Raw genomic sequence first — 22,311 nt, forward strand, 5'->3', positions numbered from 1 at the left:
TAAATTCGTCTGCAGGATCCCTCCAACCAAGAAAATTCAATGCATTAGGTCTGGCATTTGCGAGAGTTTCAGCTATTGGCATTGTAAATGACCATGCCTTTTATGTATGTTTTAACAACCAACACATAAATAAAAGGCATTGTCATTTACAATGCCAATAGCTCAAACTCTCGCAAATGCGAGACCTATTGCATTGGAAAATGCTTATTCCACATTGCCATAAAGAAAACCAATCTACTTCGAAGTCTTGATACCATGGATGTGATTTGAATCCTGGCAATTATTTCAATAGGTTTTTCATATGTGATTTCTTATTTCATCATTCAAGCACTTCCTGTCCTTCAGTGGGAAGTTAATTATACAAAAAGACTGCCAAACCAGGTCTGATCATACTTTTTAACTTCGTACTTCAGTAATTCACCATTTAAACCTATTTTAGTTTGTTCACAACTTGTATTTGCTTTTATCCTATGTTTCAACATCGTTCTCTCATTCTTTCCCATGCTTTATTAATTTAGATGTTCTCCACTCCTTTAGCAGATATTCTCAACTTATTTTTCCTTCCTAAATGTATATATCTAGATTGTCATTGTTTTATTTCTTAAATCTTTTCACCGTTATCGCTAATCTCTGAAGTTAAAACACTCCCAGAAGTTTATTGCTTTAGTCAACTAACACCAATCTGAGTGTGGCATTGAATATGGACCTGCCTGAAGAAACCTTTCAGCCCCTCACAGGCCAATTGCATTAGAGAGGAGGAAGAATGTCTCCCACTGCCTATGTGAAGGAGGACGACTGCCATGTTGAAGAAGCAACCGGTGACATCTTGGGACAGGAAGGAACTGATAAAAATAAAATTCCTGCAAGCACAGAAAAACATGTGGGTTGGTCTGTTCTGATGAAACAATTAAAGGTTATGATGATATTGAAGAAGTATTTAAAAAAGGAACTCAAGTTACACTGCAAGAGGTTATATACCCCTAATCAATCAATCAATCAATACACTTGTAGAGCGCGCTACTCACCCGTGAGGGTCTCAAGGCGCTGGGGGGGGGGGGGGGGGGGGGGGGGGGGAGTGCTGCTACTGCTCGAAGAGCCAGATCTTGAGGTGTTTCCCGATTGTGAGGTGGTCCTGGGTCAGTCGGAGTTGGGCGGTGGTTCTGCGGATCAGTGGGACGGTGGCAAGGGTGAGCCTGGCGGAGCGGAGTTTGCGTGTTGGAGTGTAGAACGTGAGGCGGTGGTTGAGGTATTCGGGACCTTTCGTTGAGCACTTTGTGTGCGTAGGTGAGGAGCCTGAACGTGATCCTTTTGTTGACCGGGAGCCAGTGCAGGTCTCTCAGGTGGGCTGATATGTGGCTGTGGCGGGGGGATGTTGAGGATGTGTCGTGCGGATCTGATCTGTATGCGTCGGAGTGTTTTCTGAAGTTTGACTGTCGTTCCTGCGTATAGGGCGTTCCCATAGTCTAGTTGGCTGGAGACGAGGGCCTGGGTGACCGTCTTTCTAGTTCCGGTAGGGATCCACCTGTAGATCTTACGGAGCATGCACAGGGTGTTGAAGCATGAAGATGAGATGGCGTTGACTTGCTTGGTCATTGTGAGAGAGGAGTCCAGGATGAATCCCAGGTTTTGCGTGGTCAGTGGGTGTTGGTGCGGTGCCCAGTTCTGTGGGCCACCAGGAGTCGTCCCAGGCGGATGGGGATGGTCCGAGGATGAGGACCTCAGTCTTGTCTGAGTTCAGTTTCAAACGGCTGAGTTTCATCCATTCAGCGACATTTTACATTCCTTCCTGGTGGTTGAGCTTGGCGGGGCTGGGTCTTTGGTGAGGGAGAGTATCAGCTGGGTGCCGTCGGCTTATGAGATGATGTTGAGGTTGTGTTTGCGTGCGATGGTGGCGAGGGGGCTCATGTAGATATTGAAGAGGGTCAGGCTGAGCGATGAGCTTTGGGGTACGCCACAGATGATCTCGGTGGCCGGGGAAGGGAGGGAGACAGACTCTCTGGGTTCTGTCGGAGAGGAACAAGGTGATCCAGTCCAGGGCTTTACCTTGGATCCCGGTGTTGTGGAGGTGGGTTATTAGGGTGTGGTGGCAGACTGTATCAAAGGCGGCTGAGAGGTCTAGGAGGATAAGAGCAGTGGTTTTCCCATTGTCGAGTAGGGTCCTGATGTCGTTGGTGGCTGCGATGAGGGCGGTCTCGGTGCTGTGGTTGGCTTGAAATCCGGACTGGGATAGGTCGAGGGATCCATTGGCCTTGATGAATGCGGTCAGCTGCTTATTGACAATCTTCTCGATCACTTTCACCGGGAAGGGAAGAAGAGAGATGGGGCGAAAGTTTTTGAGGTCTTTAGGGTCCTCTGTGGGTTTCTTCAGTGGGGCGTTGATCTCTGCGTGCTACAAGCTCTCTGGGAAGGTGGCAGACGCGAGGGAGTTGTTTATGACGTTCCGTAGGTGGGGAGCGATGATGGTGTCGGCATTGTTGAAGATGTGGTGAGGGCATGGGTCGGAAGGAGAGCCGGAGTGGATGGTGTTCATAGCGTGGGCGGTGTCTTCGGTGCTGATGGGAGTCCAAGCGCTGAGGGTGGTTGTAGAGGGCGTTGGTTCAGTAAATTGATGATGCGATTAGCAAGAATTATTTAGATTTTAGAAGGACGGTGAAGCCCCCACTGTGGAATTCATTTTAAGAAATGTATCAAACTCCAGTGTCCACAGGATGGACGCAGAGCGCAGCTATTGCTCTATGCAAATATTAGCCTTTTCCTTCAAGGATGGGAATTCGTTTGCTTTCTTTCTGCATTCTTTTTCGCTTCTGGTTCCTGTTCCTGGTGAAGGACACGTGAAACAAGGGCAACAAAACTGTATGAAATTTTGATATTAAGTATAATATTTACCACTTCATAAATCAGTACTCACCTGATTAAACCCCAAATATTCTTGAATGGTATGTGAGGAATAAAATATCAGACCTTCAGCTGTGACAACCAGTACAAAGCCATTGAGAGCCTGTGAGGGGAAAAAAGAACAGAAAATTAGACTTCATCAAAGTACAAAAAAAATGTGCTAGCCATCAGGGTTATAACATACAGTACAAGATCACAAACCCATACAATCCATTGAAACTCTGTGCCCAGAACATAGGGCCAATCAACTGTGAGGCCCACTAAATTGTAGAGACCACTGTAGAACCAAAAGTCCATGCACTATGCTGGGCTGTTCTGACCTTTTCACCTTATTTCTGGTCATGCCAGTATTTCCTCATTGAGTTTAACAGACAGCGGGTGCTCTTAGGATTTTTGGCATTTTACCATCAGAACATAAATCTTTGTGTGTTCGCAGGGAGTGGTTAGTGTCCTTGCAAATCGGGCTGCTGGAAGGCTGAGGGTTAATGGTATAGTATGCTTTGGAGTAGATGTACAGTGTAAATAGGGACCTACATAATACACTAACAGCCCGTCCTGACGTTGTCCGGGGATGAAATGTAATGTGTGCAATGTTTGTAATATTAAATCCCAATTTATTGTAAGGTTTCATGGTATACGTAATTGACAATGAACGGGTGACCAAGTGTGTGTATAAAACACATTTCTTTGTAGTAATTCCAGAAAGGCAAAGTCTGAGGGAGGTATGCAGCATGACGTACGTAAGTATGAGAAAAGGCAAGATGAATTTTATGCGTTTTTTAACATTGATCTTGCACGTCGTCTTTTACCTGTCTTGAGAAGCTGTTCATATAGGCTAATGTCACTTTGTAATGTTTGTGGAATTTGTTTGTCCGCTTCTGCATTTACTGTTATTAAGAACGTTCGTGATATGTGCCTCCTTAGCTGTACAGTATTTGAAGAGCCTTCGTGATCTATGCGTCCTCAGCGGTAACCTTTGCAGCTTGTGGGTGTTGTGGAGTGGCTTGGTTATGGAATCCCCCTGAGCATTGTCTTTGACGTTAATCTGTACGCTGACAGTACCCTGCGTGACAGCGTGCTTGCGAGGGCTGGGCGTGTGTGATTCACGCTGTTAGTCTGACTGCTTTGAAGCCCCGCCTGAGCCCCGGACTAAATTTAAATGGTGATCTCTGTGATTTCGGCTAGTACGCTGCCTCGCTTCAGCCTCCGCCGGAGCCGTGGAGCAATATGTTACGGCGTGAGCTTTTTTTGCAGAAGGCACACGCCCACAAGGGATTCTTGTAAAGCTTTGATTTTTTAAAAAATTTTCGCCACACCATATAGCTGTAATGCTGCCTGAATGCCATGGGCCGTGAATGCGGCGCACCTTGGTGTTTGGAGACGCCCCTGTCAGAACGTGCCAAAGCGAGTACTGTGACTGTTAGCAGTAATGGAGCGTGAATGGCGCGCCAAGTGAATCCCGCGCTTGTGAAAGCCGCGCCAAAGAATGCCGAGCTTGTGAAAGCCGCGCCCATTTTTTTTGGGCCAGGCCCCTCTGACAACGCTGACGCCCACAAAGGACTAATGTGAAGTGTTGTTTGACACGCCCATCGCTGACAGCACAACGCCAACAAGGGACTACTTTACCCCTAAGGTTCTTTGACTTTTGTAATGTATATGGTGGGCAGCTGTATAGCCTATGCCCATCTGCTGCAACTCCCCTTTACAATGCTGTATTGGGTGTTGTGATTGGTGCTGTACTACTTGAGCTTACCCGCCTCAAAGGTTTCAGCTCTCTCTTTATGATAGTAGTATGGACAATCAACAAAATGGAGACTCTACTTTAAGTTACCCCTTTTCTTTGCGTATGATACAACCTGCTTACTACTGTGTCTGTGACCTACATTTAGTGCTGTACTCGGGCCATTAAGCAATGGAAAGACTATGCCTGGGTTTTATGGTTGGTCTCTCCTGAAGTTCCATAAATGTTTGGCGCCTATCCCCTTCCTTCCTCCCAGATGTCAGGAAGAAGTAAAGAAGCACCCTACTGTAGTTGGCTGCTGGAAGTTACACCAGCACAGAGGGACATCTGATCAGGAATAGGACTCGGAGAGTTGCTTATGATCTTCAGCCCCTTCCCTCTGCCTCCACTGGCTAAGAACAAGCTTAGCAATCTGGAAACCCTGCTACTGTGACCTGTCCTCCAAAAAGAAAGAAATGTACTACTGGGTGTGGAGTGGGGCAAGTCCCCGATCAGAAGAACAGGAGCAAGATACAGAGGATCGGAGTGTGTCCTGTGTAGAGGTCAAATCAAGGAAACAAGTCATAATGGAACTACAACAGCCTTGCAGTCCAGATAGGCGAAACTAAAACAAAGATATCTGCTTTGCAATAGGGTTGATAACCAGTAAGAGATATTCCGCGGTTATAAGTGTAGCAAGGCTGCTTGACCTTGACACACCAAGTACCATCACTTTATTTGTCAGAGCTTCTTGTATTCTTTCCAAACCCCGAACAGGGCACAAGAAAGGTTGTCGTTTTCCCTTCCACAATAGCTCTCATGGACACATCCTGTTAGCTGAGGTTGATTCAATTATAATTTGAACCACCTCTCCACTGTAAGGCATTTCTGGCGATATCAATGTCTAAAAGCAAATCCCTATCTTTAAGTTCAGTGCCCCATTTGCTAGTGGTATTTACTAGATTTACTAGGACGCTCTGTTTACTATGGTGACCCACTGTAGTGAATACTTTGCCAGCGACTATCTGTAAGATAGGGGATCCCTAACGTTCTGTAATATCAGTGAAAGCAGGCTACTCAGGTGGTTCATTTGACTTTTGAGACATGTTGGAGTTGTAATTGTTCTCCTCCTGAGCAGGGCCCAGTGCCCTCAGCACTAATCACCTGTGCTGCTGAGTTCTACTAACTGTACTTTGCATTTAACTCTGGCAACCTGTTTTAGGCACTCTACAACCATAATTTTGCTGTGTTCACTTTTGGGTGATGAAGCATCAGTATTACAAAACAAAATAATTTCAGTACAGTTCTGAACACACACTGTGAACTGTGACTTGGATTTGCACTTACACAGTAAAAATGCACCTCAATAACAATAAATGTAATCTCAACAGTATTTTAAACTTGTAATTTTTGAAACTGCTGAGTGATACTGGAGGAGCCACAAAAAAAAGTAGAGCATGTCCAAGTAGTGTCAAGATGCTACACCTCTGGGTAAAACATTTGCAACATAGGTCATATGCACAAATCGGATGGAGCATGTTACAGCCTACTAATCACAAGAAACATTTACTCACAGACCTTTAGGGTCCACCAAATTATAGCCCTATGGATTCCTGAAACATGGGATCCGCAGATGATTTACTATCAGGATTATTGAAGCACAGAGGCCATTGAAACTAGCAATCACTGCTGAACACTGTGGTTCTCCATCCTTAAAACAAGGGACCAGTGAACTCTAAACTTATGGACCAATCCAACGTAAGCTTGAGAACCACTCATCCACATGTAACTCCAAACAAGAGGTTCCGTTGAACCCTACAAGCAACTAAACCCTAACATTAGGTAACACACATCCTTAACTCCAATGACCATGGACCACTAAATCGAGTGAGATCTACACACTAACACTAGGGATCACTGAACCCTGAGGGCCACTGCAGCCAAGGAACACTAATCCTTAGGAGCAAGTCAGATATAAGGCAGCTGTACCCTGGAGACTACTGAACTTGAAGTGAACTCTAGGGATTAATAAACATGAGAAAATATTGCAGTTTAGTGAACTTTAAGAACAATTAACGCTTTAGGCCCACTGAGCCCTACGCTTAGGGACAAATGAACCCTAAACACCAGGGACCACTAAATCCGAGCTCTAGGAACTAATGACCCACAGTGTCCATTTAACCATGAAGTCATATCAATCCTACAGCCACTGATTTCAACGCAAACAAGCACTGGACAAATCCAAAGGATCACTGAACCGTATGATCCACTATAGTGTAAGGGCCACTGCAGTTAAGGGTCACTAAAACATGGAAATCAAAGTAATGTCACAGAAAGTATGGATGACTTAACTTTCAGGGAACACTAAACTTCTGGGACTAAAAATCTCATAAGACCAGTACCCCTTGATAGATTTATTTTCATAACATACAAAGTGCGCTGATAACCCGGGAATAGAGTTCCCTAGTACTTATCATAGGCAATCATAGCATACATTTGAAAAGAGTGGTCTGGAAGAATTAGAGAGTTTAAAAAGGTAGGTGTTCCGATGGTTTTTTAAACTTAAAAGATCTGAATTTTCTCTCAGAAGAAGATAGAGTGAGCTACATGATTAGGCTTCCTCCCACCTGGGCTCAATTAAAGTTTGGAACGTTGACCAGGTTGCTGTTGTCATTGACCTGGTATGTGTATAGTGTAAAAAGTTCCTGCTGAGATAAAAAGGAGAAGAGCCATGGAGAGATTCATGATATAAGCAAGGAGCTTTCAATAGGCACTCTTTCCAGACTAGTAGTCAATAGAAAGAAACTAGATGCCTAGAAATGCAAGTTCTTAAGTAAAGACTAATGATGAGGTGGGTGCTGCATTTAGAATACGATGTAGCCTGTTGGTGAGGTAGATTAAAAGTCTGAGATATAAAGAGCTACAGTACTCAAGTCACAAAAGCATAACCAATCAGTTGATTTGCTGTAGGCTTCCAGTAGGAGATGGATAATGATCTTGATAATACATAGCACAAGAAAGCTGGGCCCTCAGAGTTTGTCTATTTGAGCCGTGAAAGATAGCTGTAAATCAAATATGATGTCTAAATTGCACCCAGCCCTTTTCCCATCCCTTTTAGGGATGGTAAAAGAGCTCTGTTCTGAAGTCCACCAACTGTGGGTCAGATCTATTGTATGCCAAAGCCTAAAAATTCTGTCTTGTCTGTGTTCAGTTTGAGTGCGCTGAGCTGAAGTTTCTCCATTTGGCGACTGCACTCTTCAATGTTAGGTGGATGGCTTTCTGTATTGCAATTGACTTAATTGATTTAATTAAGTATAATCTGAAAACAAGTAGAAATTGAGGACAAGTTAACGAATCAGTGATGCTAGCGGAAAGCTCTGTGCCGCTTTTGTTGCTGTGGTCAATATTGCAGCTATGCTGCACAGGTAGCCCCCGGTAACAAAAACGGCCCCCAGGGGTCTAAAACTGGCCCCCACCATGGCGGCCCACCTCGGAAACGCCCAGTGCCTGTTACGGCCAGTCCGGCCCTGGCTGCAACTCGAGAAAATATCAGAGAAATTGTGAATGCTCAGCAATCATTAAACATTTGATACTACTAAATAAAGAATACTACTAAAATCTAGCGGCTTCTTGCCCCTAAACCCAAGGAACCACGGAATTCCAAATCTAGAGACTAGGGTATTAAACCTAAGACCTCTGAACGCCATGCCTAAGGCACACTGGTCCTTAACCTTCGGACTCACTGACTCTAATCAGGTGAATCACTAAATCCTAAGCCAATCCCAAACCCTAAGCCCCAATGGTAATGAACACTCCAACTGAGACATCTACCTTCAGATCCATTCTGTCATTCTATTTCAGAGCTCTCTCATGTAGACCTGTACCTGATTCCATGGACGCCATTTAGGGTTTGTCCCTTGTGACCCCTGGTACTGCCTTTGTGACTCCTGGCAAAATCAGGGCCAGGAACTCAGGACAGCTCGTACTTATGGGTATCGTTTGAATCTCCAATCTCCTTGTTTTCTACCAATTACAAGTAGCTGAAATTGGGCATTTCCTGGCAGCTGAGGTAAGTAAAAATGTTTTTAAATGCATGCTGGGTGCATGCCTGTTAGTGAGAGTGTGTTTATTTGTGAAAAAGCTTACGTGTATGTGTGAGTATGCATATATGTGTAAGCATGTGTGTATATATGCATGAGTGAGAGTCAGTGACAGGTAGTGAGTGATGATGTGTGAGATTGAGTGTCAGTGAGTATGAGTAAGTCAGAGTGAGTGACCCTGAGTAAGAGTAAGTGTGAAGTCAAATGTGTAAGTGTAAGGTGTAAGTGAGAATGAATGAGTGTGAAGGAGTGTTAAGAGTGTGAGAATCAGTAAGTGAGAATGAGTGAGAGTGACAGAGAATGAGGGAGAAAAAAGAGTTAGAATAAGAATGAGAGAGAGAGTGACTACATGAGTAAGTGCAAGTTAGTAAAATGAATATCTGAGAGTGTGAGAATGAGTGTGAGTGAGTGAATGTGAGTGTGAGTGTGTGTGAGAATGTGAAAGCCAGCTGCTTATTTTGGAATAGTAAATTAATTTCCTGTTTTATGGAGGCACCCATGGCAAATTGGCTCTAGCAATCCTTAGCATGACTGATATTTGTGACAAAAAACTGGCAGACAGGAAGTAATTCTTGACATAAAAGAATAATACTGATTCACTAGAGGTAATTAGTACTAGAGGCAATTCTTGGTCTAATGGTAAAATACTGGTACTTGTATACTAGTGGTAATTCTTGTCAGACTGGACTCCTCTGGAAAAGGATGGAGCTGGCATACTTGAGAAAATTCTTTGCATGAAACATCTGTGGCAAAATGCTAGCACTATTAAATTGGAGGTGAATATTGTCATGAGGGAGGTCAGCCATTGAATATTAGAGATGGGCAACAATGACAAAATTAGGGGTGGGAGGAACATGCAGAGTTTAACTACACTGAATTCAGTGGAGTTACAAGAAAGCTCAGCGAGATTCCGCGGAGTTCCGTGAACGGACAGAAATCGGCACGTTGTGGTGCTTGTGCTGATTTTTAGCGCTGGGAGCTTGTTCTGTGCTGCAAAATCAGTGCAAACAGCACCTCGCGGTGCACCAGAGGGTACTGACTCCATGCTGCTGCTCAAGAGGATTTTCTACTCGAGTGCCAGCTTTCTCACTGGGAACAGTTGTGACTGCCCACGACCGCCCATGTTGAGAAAATCTCACCAGATGCCCTACTAGCGCAAGAAAATAGCACCAGGGGACGCAATTTCTTGCTCTTGCTTGACAACTTACCATTGGGAAGCCACACACGAGAAAAAACTTCCCATTTGGCGGAGTTTGGTCGAAACTGCATTACGCTTTAACTCCGCTGGCAGAGCGGAATTTATCATGCACCCCTACCCCTAGACAAAATGCTGTTCCTGACACACTGAGTTAAATTTTGACATAGGGTTTGTTAGAAAACAGGCCTTTTTGCAGATGGCCCCCCACTTTTTGCACCCATTTGGACTGCTAGATGCTGGTTTTCGACTCTGACAGTGAACTGAAGCCTGCTAACTAGGCCCCTGTGCCAGTGCTCTCTCCCTAAAACTGATACCTGTGAATTGGTAACCCCAATTTACAAGGACTTTAACCCCCTTATAAGTTTTTAGTATATGGTACGAGTGGTACCCACGGCATGGTTGTTAAAGGGGTCACCAGGGCCTGAAGCACTATTTGTGCCACCTTGAGTGACCCAAGTAAACTACTGCCAACAGGCCTGCATTGTAGACTGCAGGAGCAGTACAAACTACTCACATTCGACTTTGCCTTCACCATATGTGGCAAAGTCAACATATTATTTGTAATATATTCCAGTCATCCCTAGGGAGTGGAATATATTACCGTTAATATACCGTTAATATAGTGCAACCCAAGAGACAGGGTGCACTATATAAACGGTGTGGACATGTAAGTGCAAGCTTACATGTCCCTATAGTTGCCTTTACCATTGAAGGCTACTATAAGTGCATAGGATAACATGGGCTGGCACCCAGGCAAACCAGAGGTTGGCTACTCCATTATGGTGCCACCGAAATATGTCATGTTTTGTATCAAACAACGTGTCTCATCACCCCTGACACAAATCTTGTGTTGAGGACTATGTAGGATGCACCCAAGTGGCTACCATAGAAGATGCTCAAGCCTTTCCTGTGCTCTGGCTACCAGCTGCAGCTGTTGCCACCAAGACAGAAATCTAACCACTTGCCAGGAGGTGTGAACTCTTCCAGGAGTCAGAAACAATAGCTTGGACAGGAAGGAGGTGATAACTCCCTCTCTAACAAGATGGCCAGTGAAGTGGCACATCAAGGCGGTGAGCTTCCAAGACTTCACAAGCTGTGATATGCAACCAGGCTGCCTCCCAAAGGAGGAAACAGCCTTCCCCTAGGCACATTTGCACCAAGGTAGGTGGGAAAATCAGGTATTCAGGAGCACCAGAAGGCTAGCCACACCTTTAGGGTGGGATATCTGGTCTGTTGAGAAAGACTTCTGCAATTTTTAAAAGTGGTAGGATAGAGAGCTCCTGGTAGTAATGGTGACAGACCCCCCACTCCACCCCAGATGTAGTCATTTCTGGGGGAGATTAGCTGCTGGGGCTAATAGCCCATTGGCCACTTGCACCCACATCCTTAACACCCCTAAATTTAGGTTACAAGGGCTACTCCTGACACCAGTACCTCAGTTCTGATCCAACTTGCAATAAAGGACAAGGAGGAGACCTGTGCCTGTGACAACAGGATCAGCACAAAGCAAAGGCATGATACTCGGCACCTGTGGCATCCTTCCTGAAACTGCATGACTAAATGTAAATTGTAAATGTAAATTGATACTTGTATTGCGCACTACTCACCCGCAAGAGTCTCAAGGCGCTTGTACGAATACGGCTGTGGAACCCATCCTGGCTTTCCCTGTGAGGCGTCCACTCCTGGGCACCCCCAAGGTGGAGGCCAGGCATCCTTAGCGTTGTGGAGGCCGTTGTGGAGATTAAGCAAGCTATTGCCCAGAGTTGCAGAGTGGGACTCCATGATTGGAATAGGCACCAAGGCGAGAATTATCAGGTCTGTGGAATTTTGAGCCCAAGACTCGCCGAGGCAGGGAATTGAACCCTGGTCCCGGGCTAGGGTCTGCCGCTCTAATCATTGAGCTTCACTTCTCCACATACATGACTGACTTGTCCTGGACCAAAGGTCAGTTCCCCTCAGACAGAGGGACCCCTTTGATAGCTAAAGGCAACTCCAGACTCCCCTGGACTAGTAGAGCTAGTCCCCTGCGCACCACAGGTAAAATAAATGTACCGAAACCAAAGAATCACTAGCCATTTGGCTCTGCAAGGGATCGCCCAAAAGTAGATCATCCAGTGCAATGTACGAAACGTAGTCCTGTCCTCCACCAAATTTTAGGTGGCTACCGTTTTGCCCCAGACATCAAAATAACTTTCTGCTGAGCTTACAGCTGCCAAGGCCACTTCGGCAACCACTACCTTTACTCGACGTTGCACCTCAAGATAATTCCACAGAACCTTCATCCGACTACAGCCGTGGCTTCGTTGTCGATTTTTTTCGAACCTAGCTGCCTACCAGCATCGTGTAAGCGGTAAAGTCCGCTCTCCTGCGGCTCCCGCTTTAGAACCAAGGGCAGTCAGGACAACTCTGCACCTGGGCTTCTGTCAGGAAGCACACCATTGCCTCAGTCCTTCATCAGCACTTCCACACGTCACGGAAAAGAACACGAGTGATTATCAAACCCTGTGTGGTAATTCTTTGGTACAATATAAAATAGCCCTTCACCCATTCCAAGATGGCCGCCGCATTTGCGGTGGTTTTGTACTTGTTAAAACATGTCCGCACAGTCTAGTTGTTAAGCGAAGCACGCAAGATCCTAACTGCGCACTTCAACTGAGTTTAGATTCAGTGAGCATCTGGAAACCGTTTCTCCGTGTTAACTGTAAAATGGGAGTTTCGGTTTTACTCAGCTCGCATTTTGGAGCGGAATAGTGTATCTGCTCTTCATAGTTTTGAGTATCCTGAATTTGAGAGGTGGTTTCGAGAACTGAATTTGTAATGGACATCGTCTTAGTCTCTCCGCTGCCATTCCAATATTTCAAAAGGCAGCAGTTGAGTGAAACGTCAGCGTAGCGGTATTGAGGAAAGAAGCCTTTGGACCTTCTTCAAACCCGGTACACCAGAGCAGCGAGAAACGAAGCTGGGACTACGATACAGTAAGACTTTCAGAAGAAAGTAGCAATTTCTTAAGCCAGTATAAGTTAAGCAATTTTGGAATTGCATCTTCCCTCTTGGCGCTTCTCTTTCCCTTTCTTTCCTTCCCTGTCCCTTTTTGTGTGCTTCTTGTGAGGACTAAAACTAACTGGCAAAGACTATTCATCAGCCTACGAGCATTGTGAATCTACCCAAGAATTAAAGAAGGATTGAGATACAACGCAGTATTGTGGGGATAAAAAGTATTGGTCACATAGTGTGCGCTTCATAGAATAGAGTTGTTAAAATCCCCTTTTAACTCTGTTATTTCTTTCATAGGAAGCTGAATTTCTTCAATGCAATACCACAATACACACATACAATAGAAGAGAGGCAAAACTTCGAAGACTGCTGGTAGGAGATAATCTAACTTAGAGTCAATAGTAATATTCTGCCTATGTAGTTGGTTGTAGTTTTTATGTTCTCTCCCATCTGTGTATTAAGCACCCACTGCGCAACCAGGAACACTACTACAGAAGAATCCTGTAGTATAGTGAGGGTGGTGGCGGGCAAAGGAAACAGCGTCTGTTCTGCTTCTGCAAAGACCGAAGGTTCCTGACAGATTGAAGTGCCCAAGAAGTCACTTTGCCCAAGCAGAATGGCCGAAGGGTTTAATTTCAAGGCATTAGGGGAAATGCTTGCTGGGATTCTGCGTGAGATAGGTGCAGTTCGAGGAGAAAATAAAAATTTGAAACAAGAATTGGTAGCTTCTCGACAAGAAACCAGATTATTATCACAAAAGGTTGATGTGATAGCCATGGGAAACCCAGCCACTAGCTCTCCTACTCCCAGTAAAAGTAGAGTTGATACTGATCCCAGAACAGTAGCGCAGGTAATGAATTCCGTCCCTCCATTAATACCCTTAGCAGCCCCCGAAAGGTTTCAAGGAGACCCTCAGAAGGCCCAGTTATTTTTAACTTGTTCCTTACATTTCATGTGTCGTCCCACTTTATTTCCAGACGCCCAGTCCAGAGTAGCCTTTGTTTTGTCCTATTTAGGGGAAGATGCAGCAAACTGGGCTATGCCGTAAGTATCCAGAGATGACCCTTTTCTTTATGACTAGGATTTGTTCAAAACTGAATTTCTCAGAATATTTGACAGGAGAAGGATATCCCAGGCCACCGATAACGAATTGCTAGAGCTTCGTCAAGGATCCAGAGACTTAATCTCTTACCTGACTCAATTTAATAAATTGATCATTGAGACGAATTGGCCAGAAAAAAAAACGGCTCTTTTTTATCGAGGATTGCGCGACAAAATAAAAGATACCTTAGTGCAAATACCGAATCGTCCTACTGAACTTTCAGCTTTGGTAGATTTGGTACTAGAACTTGACTTCTGTCATTCAGAGCGCAAAGGTGAAAAGAAGACTGGAAGGTGAATTTTCCTCGGATGAGAACCGAAGGTGGAAAGGTGGCAGGAGTGAATAATGAAGCAGAACTGGGGTAGTTCAAGGACCCCTGAGTAAAGAAGAAAAAGAACAACGTAGATTGAAGAAGTTGCGCCTATACTGTGGAGTTTCTGGACACTTTGTCAAAGAATGCCCTAAACGTCCAAAGACACCGACGAAGGGAAACGCTTTGAACCATCAGTAGAGGGGGTCGCTCTGATGGCGAAAGAAGAAAGGACGGCTCCAGATTCTCACTTGATTATGAATACCTTACAAACATTGACCCCACATGTAATTCTCCATATGACCTTGAAGTTCAGGAATCAATAGATCCTTGGAGTGGCCATCATGTTGAATTCAGGGGCCACAGAGAATTTCTGTGACATCAAATATGCCCAAAGAATAGGAATTCATGCTATTCGTAAGGAAAAAAGTGAATCGGTTTGTGCAGTCGACGGAACTAACTTGTCCTCGGGCCCCATCACAAGTCATACTGAGTGGTTGGAGTTAATTCAAGCTGATTGTCATTGTGAAGTACTGCAATTTAACCTCATTGATGCCCCACAATTTTAACTTATCTTAGGATTACCCTGGTTGGCAATTCATAACCCAACTATTGATTGGGAGAATCAAACAGTTAAGATGCAATCTAATTTTTTTGGGAACATTGTTATCAATCAGGAGAAAAGATTGTTGAACCATCACAAGCCTCCTTACTCTCTTTTGGAGGACAGTCAATTGGAGTAATTAATTCAAAGGAAATTCCTACTGAGTACCGAGATTTTGAAGCAGTTTTTAGCAAACAAGAAGCGGAGCATTTACCACCACATTGCTCTTACGATTGTACAATAGAGTTAGAGTCGGGACCTGTGCTTCCTTGCAGCAGGATTTACGCTTTGACATAAGCAGAGAATGACCATCAAGGATTATTTAGATCACTATTTAGCAAATGGTTTTATAAGACCTTCCCAGTCACCGTGTCATCTCCGCTGTTTTTCATACCAAAGAAAGAAGGCACTCTCAGGCCCTGCATCGATTATCATGCATTCAATCAAGCAACAATTAAAAATCGTTACCCTCTTCCCTTGATTTCTGTCCTGTTGGACCAAATTAAGGAAGCTCAGATTTTCACGAAACTTGATTTCCATGGAGCGTATCATTTGGTCCGTATGAAGGAAGGTCACGAGTGGAAGACTGCATTCAGAACGAAGTTTGGACTGTTCGAGTACAGAGTGATGCCCTTTGGACTCTGCAATGCTCCCGCAGTTTCTTAACACTTCATCAATGATGTGATGGGAGATTTGATTGACAAGATAGCAATCATTTATCTGGATGACATATTGATATATTCCAAAGATCCACAAGATCCTCCTGAAGATGTTAGAACGGTGTTAGAACATCTACGTACTCATCGTTTGTTCGTTAAACTTGAAAAATGTGTATTCAGTGCAACAAGAGTTGAGTTTTTGGGGTTTGTCTTGTCTCCACAAGGCATTACCATGGATCCTGGAAAGGTACAAGCAGTGGAAAATTGGCCGTCTCCAAAAGATGTCAAGGAAATTCAAAGATTCCTTGGATTTGCAAACTTTTATAGGCGGTTCATTCAAGGATTTTCTCAATTGATTGTTCCAATCACCCGCTTACTGAAGAAAGGAGTGAAGTTTCAGTGGACGACAGAAGCGGAACAAGCCTTCTTAAGCCTCAAGAAAAAATTAATCTCAGCTCCCATCTTGTTGCCTGCCGAGCCCACAAAACCATTTTTTGTAGAAGCAGATGCTTGCGATCAAGCCATAGGAGGGTTGCTCTCACAAAAACATTGTGACACTGGACAACTCCATCCTGTAGCCTATCGCTCTCGAAAACTTAGTCCGGCGGAAATTAATTACACCATAGCGGAGAAAGAGGTTCTGGCAGTAAATGATGCTTTTGAAGATTGGAGACACTATTTGTTAGGGGCTAAGCACACCGTCACAGTATTCTCAGATCATAAGAATCTCCAATTTTTGAAGACAGCGAAGACCTTAACTCCCAGACAGTTGCGTTGGTCTTTATACTTCGCAGATTTTGATTTCGTTATTACATAGCGTCCTGGGAACAAGAATGGAAAAGCAGATGCATTATCTCGTATACACACAGAAGAATTTGAACATCCAGTGGAGCACCAACCAATAAACCCAGAATCCAAAATCATTTGTACTATCTCTGTTGACAACTTCCAAGAGGAAGTTTGGAAAAGCCTTACAACTGAAGAGATTAATGATTGGGTTACTCAAGGAGCAGAAAGAAGGATTCACAAATAGTTACCTTACTTCAAAGAAGCATTATATCTCCCAATAAGATCTTGCAACAGAAAGCTCTTCGAGTTTGTCATGATCAGCCGTTAGCTGGACATAAAGGAATATCCAAGACAATGGATTTGGTGCAGCGTTATTTCTGGTGGCCTGGCTTATCCTCTCATTTCAACTCTCCTGAGGCGAAAGTCGGGAGATAGCACTGTAAGCTACTTATTTCACTAATTTTAGACTGTTTTTAACTCACAAGCAACTTACCCCTGGGCACTTTCCCACGCTAATCGCCTCATCATTTTCCCACGCGCAGTGGATCTTAGCGCTGCCGCGGGCTTGGGAAGGAAACCGCCGCCATCGTGCGCCAAGCCCCCTGGACACGCCCGCTCTAATGAGGCCATGCCCACCTCTCCCCTAGCCTTCATAAGCGCGCTGACTGCTAGACGCGCTATTGATACTTGAAAACTCTCCTGAGGCGGAAGCCGGGAGATAGCACTGTAAGCTACTTATCTCACTGTTTTTAGACTGTTTTTAACTCACAAGCAACTTACCCCTGGGCACTTTCCCACGCTAATCGCCTTATCATTTCCCCCGCGCAGCGGATCTTAGCGCTGCCGCGGGCTTGGGAACGAAACCGCCGCCATCGTGCGCCAAGCCCCCTGGACACGCCCGCTCTAGTGAGGCCACGCCCACCTCTCCCCTAGCCTTCATAAGCGTGCTGACTGCTAGACGCGCCATTGATACTTGAAAACTCTCCTGAGGCGGAAGCCGGGAGATAGCACTGTAAGCTACTTATTTCACTGTTTTTAGACTGTTTTTAACTCACAAGCAACTCACCCCTGGGCACTTTCCCACGCTAATCGCCTCATCATTTCCCCAGCGCCGCGGATCTTAGCGCTGCCGCGGGCTTGGGAAGGAAACCGCCGCCATCGTGCGCCAAGCCCCCTGGACACGCCCACTCTAGTGAGGCCACGCCCACCTCTCCCCCAGCCTTCATAAGCGCGCTGACTGCTAGACGCGCCATTGATACTTGAAAACTCTCCTGAGGCGGAAGCCGGGAGATAGCACTGTAAGCTACTTATTTCACTGTTTTTAGACTGTTTTTAACTCACAAGCAGCTTACCCCTGGGCACTTTCCCACGCTAATCGCCTCATCATTTCCCCCGCACAGCGGTTCTTAGCGCTGCCACGGGCTTGGGAAGGAAACCGCAGCCATCGTGCTCCAAGCCCCCTGGACACGCCCACTCTAGTGAGGCCACGCCCCTCACCACCCTATCTTAATGTGCTTTCACCGGACGCGCAGCGGACGAGCGCAGCGGGCGCGCCTAAGGCGAGCCCGTCTGCGCCCGTCCGCGCCAGGCTGGGCCCAGGGCCCATAACCCCTGGAGGTAACGCACCAGCATTAAGGGTCTATGCGCCCGACTTGCTACTCTCCTTGCGACCCCCCGCCAAGCAAAACTGTAAAATCCTACAAAACGACAGACACAGCTCTATCTCATGCCCCTCCTGCAACTTTCAGCTTGAGGTCCCTCAGCTTTGTAGGCTCATTTCTACAGGCCGTAAGCCGGTACCAACGTGGCTTCTCGGCAGCCTGAATTGCAGGTCTCTCAGCAAACACAAAAGAAATATTTATGACCTGCTGTCCGATAATTCACTGGATGCTCTATTTCTCACAGAGACATGGCTACACGCCTGTTCGGGCCCAGACATTGCGGAAGCCCTACTGCCAAACGATGCCATTGCCAGAAAAGACAGAACCACTGGAGTAGGGGGTGGCATAGCAGTCATTTTCAAAAAAACGTTGCAATGCACTTTGGAACCCATCTCCTTAAACGCCTGTGAGACGGCCCTTTTTAAACTTCAACTCCACCCAAATTTCACCTTCACGGGTCTCTTGATCTATCGACCTGGTCCTATTCAACCCTGGGCCACTCAACTTATGGACTGGACCGCTTCGGTCCGGGTAAACTACAGCAATCTGTCCATTATAGGAGACCTGAATATACACTTTGACGACCCACTGAACAAACAGGGCAGTAATTTAATTCACAACCTTGCTGCCATGAACCTTACTCTGTGGAACTCGGGAGCAACACACAAAGGAGGTCACCTTTTGGACCCAATATTTTCCAGCATTCCCTTGTCACACTGCCATCCAGCTTTGCCCCTGCACTGGTCAGACCACTTCCTAATCAACTTTAGCTTGTCTGATCCAATTGTCTCCAGCCCTCCCAGCATAACAGGACAGTCCGGCAAAAGGAACTGGAAGAAACTGGACATACATCACTTCATGTCCGTCCTAGACTCTGCACCTCTGGGTGAGATATTTGATACTGATGACATAGAGATTGTAGCCACTAAGACTAACAAATGGCTTTTAGGAGCCTTAGACACCTGCCTTCCCTTGGCTCACAAAAAATACACCACCCACAACTCTCCAGCGTTATGATACAATGAGTCACTGAAGGCCGCGAAATCCAAGTGTAAACATTTGGAACGCCTTTGGAGGAAAGACTACTCCCCTGTAACCAGTTCAACCTACAGAAACGAACTCAAACTTTACCATAAAGCCTGCACCACGGCTAGAGCTAATTACGTGGGGCGAAAAACTATTTCTGAGGCCAGAAACAAATCACAAACTCTGTTCAACCTCGTAAAAGAGTTAGCGGGCTCTAACACCTCAGCCAAACCCCTTCCATTGAATAAAGTTCAATGTGAAGAATATGCGCAGTTCTTCACAAATAAGATAGAGACCATCTACCAGGACATCGTTAAACAGCACCTGGCACAAGCAGCGAAGGATCCGGATCTTGGCTCGAAGGAGGAGGCCATCTCCCCTCCGCCAAACCTGTCCTACGAGCCACTAACTTCCTGGCCCGGGATTAATGTTCAGGGTCTTCAAGACATCTTAGGGAAAGTAAAATCTGGTTCTCCCACCGACCCCCTCCCGATCTCCGTACTCAGACTCTTGGACACCCCACAACTCTCCGTCATCTGCCAGGCTCTGAAGTTATCCCTCTCCACGGCAAAGGTCCCATCCATGTGGAAACATGCTATGGTTTCACCCCTACTCAAGATACCATCAGCAGATCCGAAAATCCTGGCCAATTTCCACCCAATATCCCTCCTACCCGCCTTCTCCAAAGTCTTGGAGAAACATGTCCCTGGACACCTCGCCAGGTTTACGGAGGTAAACAACATACTTCACCCCTCTCAATTGGGTTTCCGTCCAGGCTTTTCGACAGAGACGACACTGCTAGGAGTGATGGAAAATCTTCGCCTCCTGGTTGACAGAGGGGACTCCGCTGCGTTGATTCTACTTGATCTCAGTGCAACGTTAGACACCATCTCCCACAACATTCTGTTAAAATCGCTCTCCACCATGGGCATCAGGGGCAAAGCATTGGACTGGATAGCATCTTTCCTGACACTTAGGACATTCCAAATCATCTCCAGTACCGCGCCTCAAATGTCCATCCATCCCCCTATGGAGTCCCCCAGGGCTCGGTGCTGAGCCCCCTGCTCTTTAACCTATACGCAACCCCGCTCGCCCAAATCGCCGAAGCAGCACGTCTAAACATGTTCACCTATGCCGACGATTCACAGATCGTATTCCCATTCTCCAATGGTGACCATGACTCCTCCTCCCTCCTGCAGTCAGGCCTTAGGAACATTGCTACCTGGATGAGTGACAATATGCTCAAATTAAATGGTAGCAAAACTGAGGTTTTAATACTGGGTCCAAACCAAAATCTTTGGAACCCAAGACAATGGCCATCTGAAATGGGCTCCCTACCCACCCCGCCCCAACAAGTATGCAACCTAGGCATTATCATTGACAACGGCCTAACCATGGAGCCCCAAGTCACTAACCTAACATCTACCTGTTTCACCATCCTGAGGTGGCTCAGGAAAATCATTTGGATGCTTCCTGACGACACACAAAAGTCTGTGGTCAACGCACTAATCACCTCCCGCTTAGACTACGGAAATGTCCTCTATCTAGGGTCATCACAGGCAGTCATGCGACGCCTTCAACTGGTGCAGAACGCCGCCGCAAGACTGCTCTGCAAGTGCCACAGAAGGGAACGCATGTCTGGTCACCTTAAGGCACTCCACTGGTTACGAATTGAAAACAGGGTCAAATTTAAAACACTTGGGCCTAGATGTATCAAGATTCCTTTTTGCGAATCTTAAATAGCGATTTTTTGCGAATCGCTATTTAGAATTCGCAAAATGGAATGTATGTACAAAATTGCATTTTTTTTGCGATTCCTTACTTATCTTTATTTGCGAATTCGCATTTTGCGAATTCGCAAATAAGGAATAATTCCCCATGCATTCCTATGGGCCAGGAGGCCCATAGGAATGATTGTGCAGTAATTCTCAAATTGCGAATTCGCAATTTGCTAATCGCAATTTGAGAATTATTTCAAGGGTGCAGGGGTGTCTCATGGACACCCTGCTGCACCCCTGAAACTTACATGTGTGTGCATATGGCACACATACATGCCCTATGGGCATGTATGTGTGTCACATGCCACCTTCAAAATAGTCAAATTTTGTTTTTTAAAAGGATTTCGCAAATTAACACGAACCTCAAATTGGTGTTAATTTGCGAATCCTTAACCCAAATTCGCAATTTTAAAAAGTTTCATACATGCCATTTAAGGAATTGCAAAATTGCGATTCCTTAAATGCATAAGCAAAATAAGGAATCGCAATTTTTTGCGATTCCTTATTTTGCTAATTTCTGATACATCTCAAAAGATGCTAAATGTCCGTTTGCGATTCCTTAAGGCCGAAATTCTGCGAATTTCGGCCTTAACGAATCGCAAACGGCTTGATACATCTAGGCCTTAGCCTCATGCACAGAATTAAATGGGGCAATGCCCCCAGATACCCACAAGCCCTTGTGCATACCTACACGCCGGCTCGCTGCCTAAGACCCTCATCTCAAGGCCTTTTCTGTGTGCCCAAAGTGCGCCGAGCGAGGATGGGGGAAGATCTTTCTCCCTACTGGGCCCCAAGCTTTGGAATTCCCTCCCTCAGCACCTACGCTCAGAAACCCGCTACATCCACTTACGCAAAGCCATTAAGACCTGGCTCTTCAACCAGTAACTTGCTCCTGCCTCTCCCCTGAGTTCTACGATCTACTCATGTGGTTAAGTATCTCTTAGCGCCGGGAAACCCTTTTTGGGTAGCTGTCGCGCTTTAAAAGCCCAATACATAAATAAATAAATAAATGTCAAACAGTATGTCCAGACTTGTGAGTTATGTGCCCGGAGTAAACCTAGTAGTTAGGCCCCTCAGGGAATGTTACAACCACTCCCCACCCCGACTCACCCCTGGCATACCATTTCAATGGACCTAATTGTAGATTCGCCCTTAAGTAAGGGATACAATACCATTCTAGTAATTGTAGACACCTTCACTAAGATGAGCCACTTTGTTCCATTAACTGGGTCACCCACAGCAAAAGAATTAGCAAGGTTATTCAGTGAACACATAGTGAAGATATGTGGAATTTCCAAAGTGGTGATCTCAGACCGGGGTTCTCAGTTTGTATCCCATTTTTGGAAGGCATTCTTGCAGGGCCTTGGAGTGGAGGTTAGATTTTCTACCAGTTACCATCCCGAGACAGATGGTCAGACGGAGAGAGTAAACCAGGAACTGGAAGAGTATCTTCGTTTGTTCCTCATTGATATGGC

General features: G+C 45.6%; 1 protein-coding gene across 1 annotated transcript in view; it reads right to left on the bottom strand.

The window, feature by feature from the left end:
• LOC147731244 (aryl hydrocarbon receptor-like) overlaps nucleotides 1-22,311 on the bottom strand; it is a 932,672-nt gene that overhangs the window by 441,121 nt on the left and 469,240 nt on the right. Inside the window, exon 3 of the mRNA XM_086954170.1 lies at nucleotides 2,909-2,998. Coding sequence (XP_086810296.1) covers nucleotides 2,909-2,998 — 90 coding nt within the window. The remainder of the gene's footprint in view (nucleotides 1-2,908; nucleotides 2,999-22,311) is intronic.

Source organism: Lissotriton vulgaris, chromosome 2_1, assembly GCF_964263255.1.
Source record: "Lissotriton vulgaris chromosome 2_1, aLisVul1.2, whole genome shotgun sequence".
Taxonomy (NCBI): domain Eukaryota; kingdom Metazoa; phylum Chordata; class Amphibia; order Caudata; family Salamandridae; genus Lissotriton; species Lissotriton vulgaris.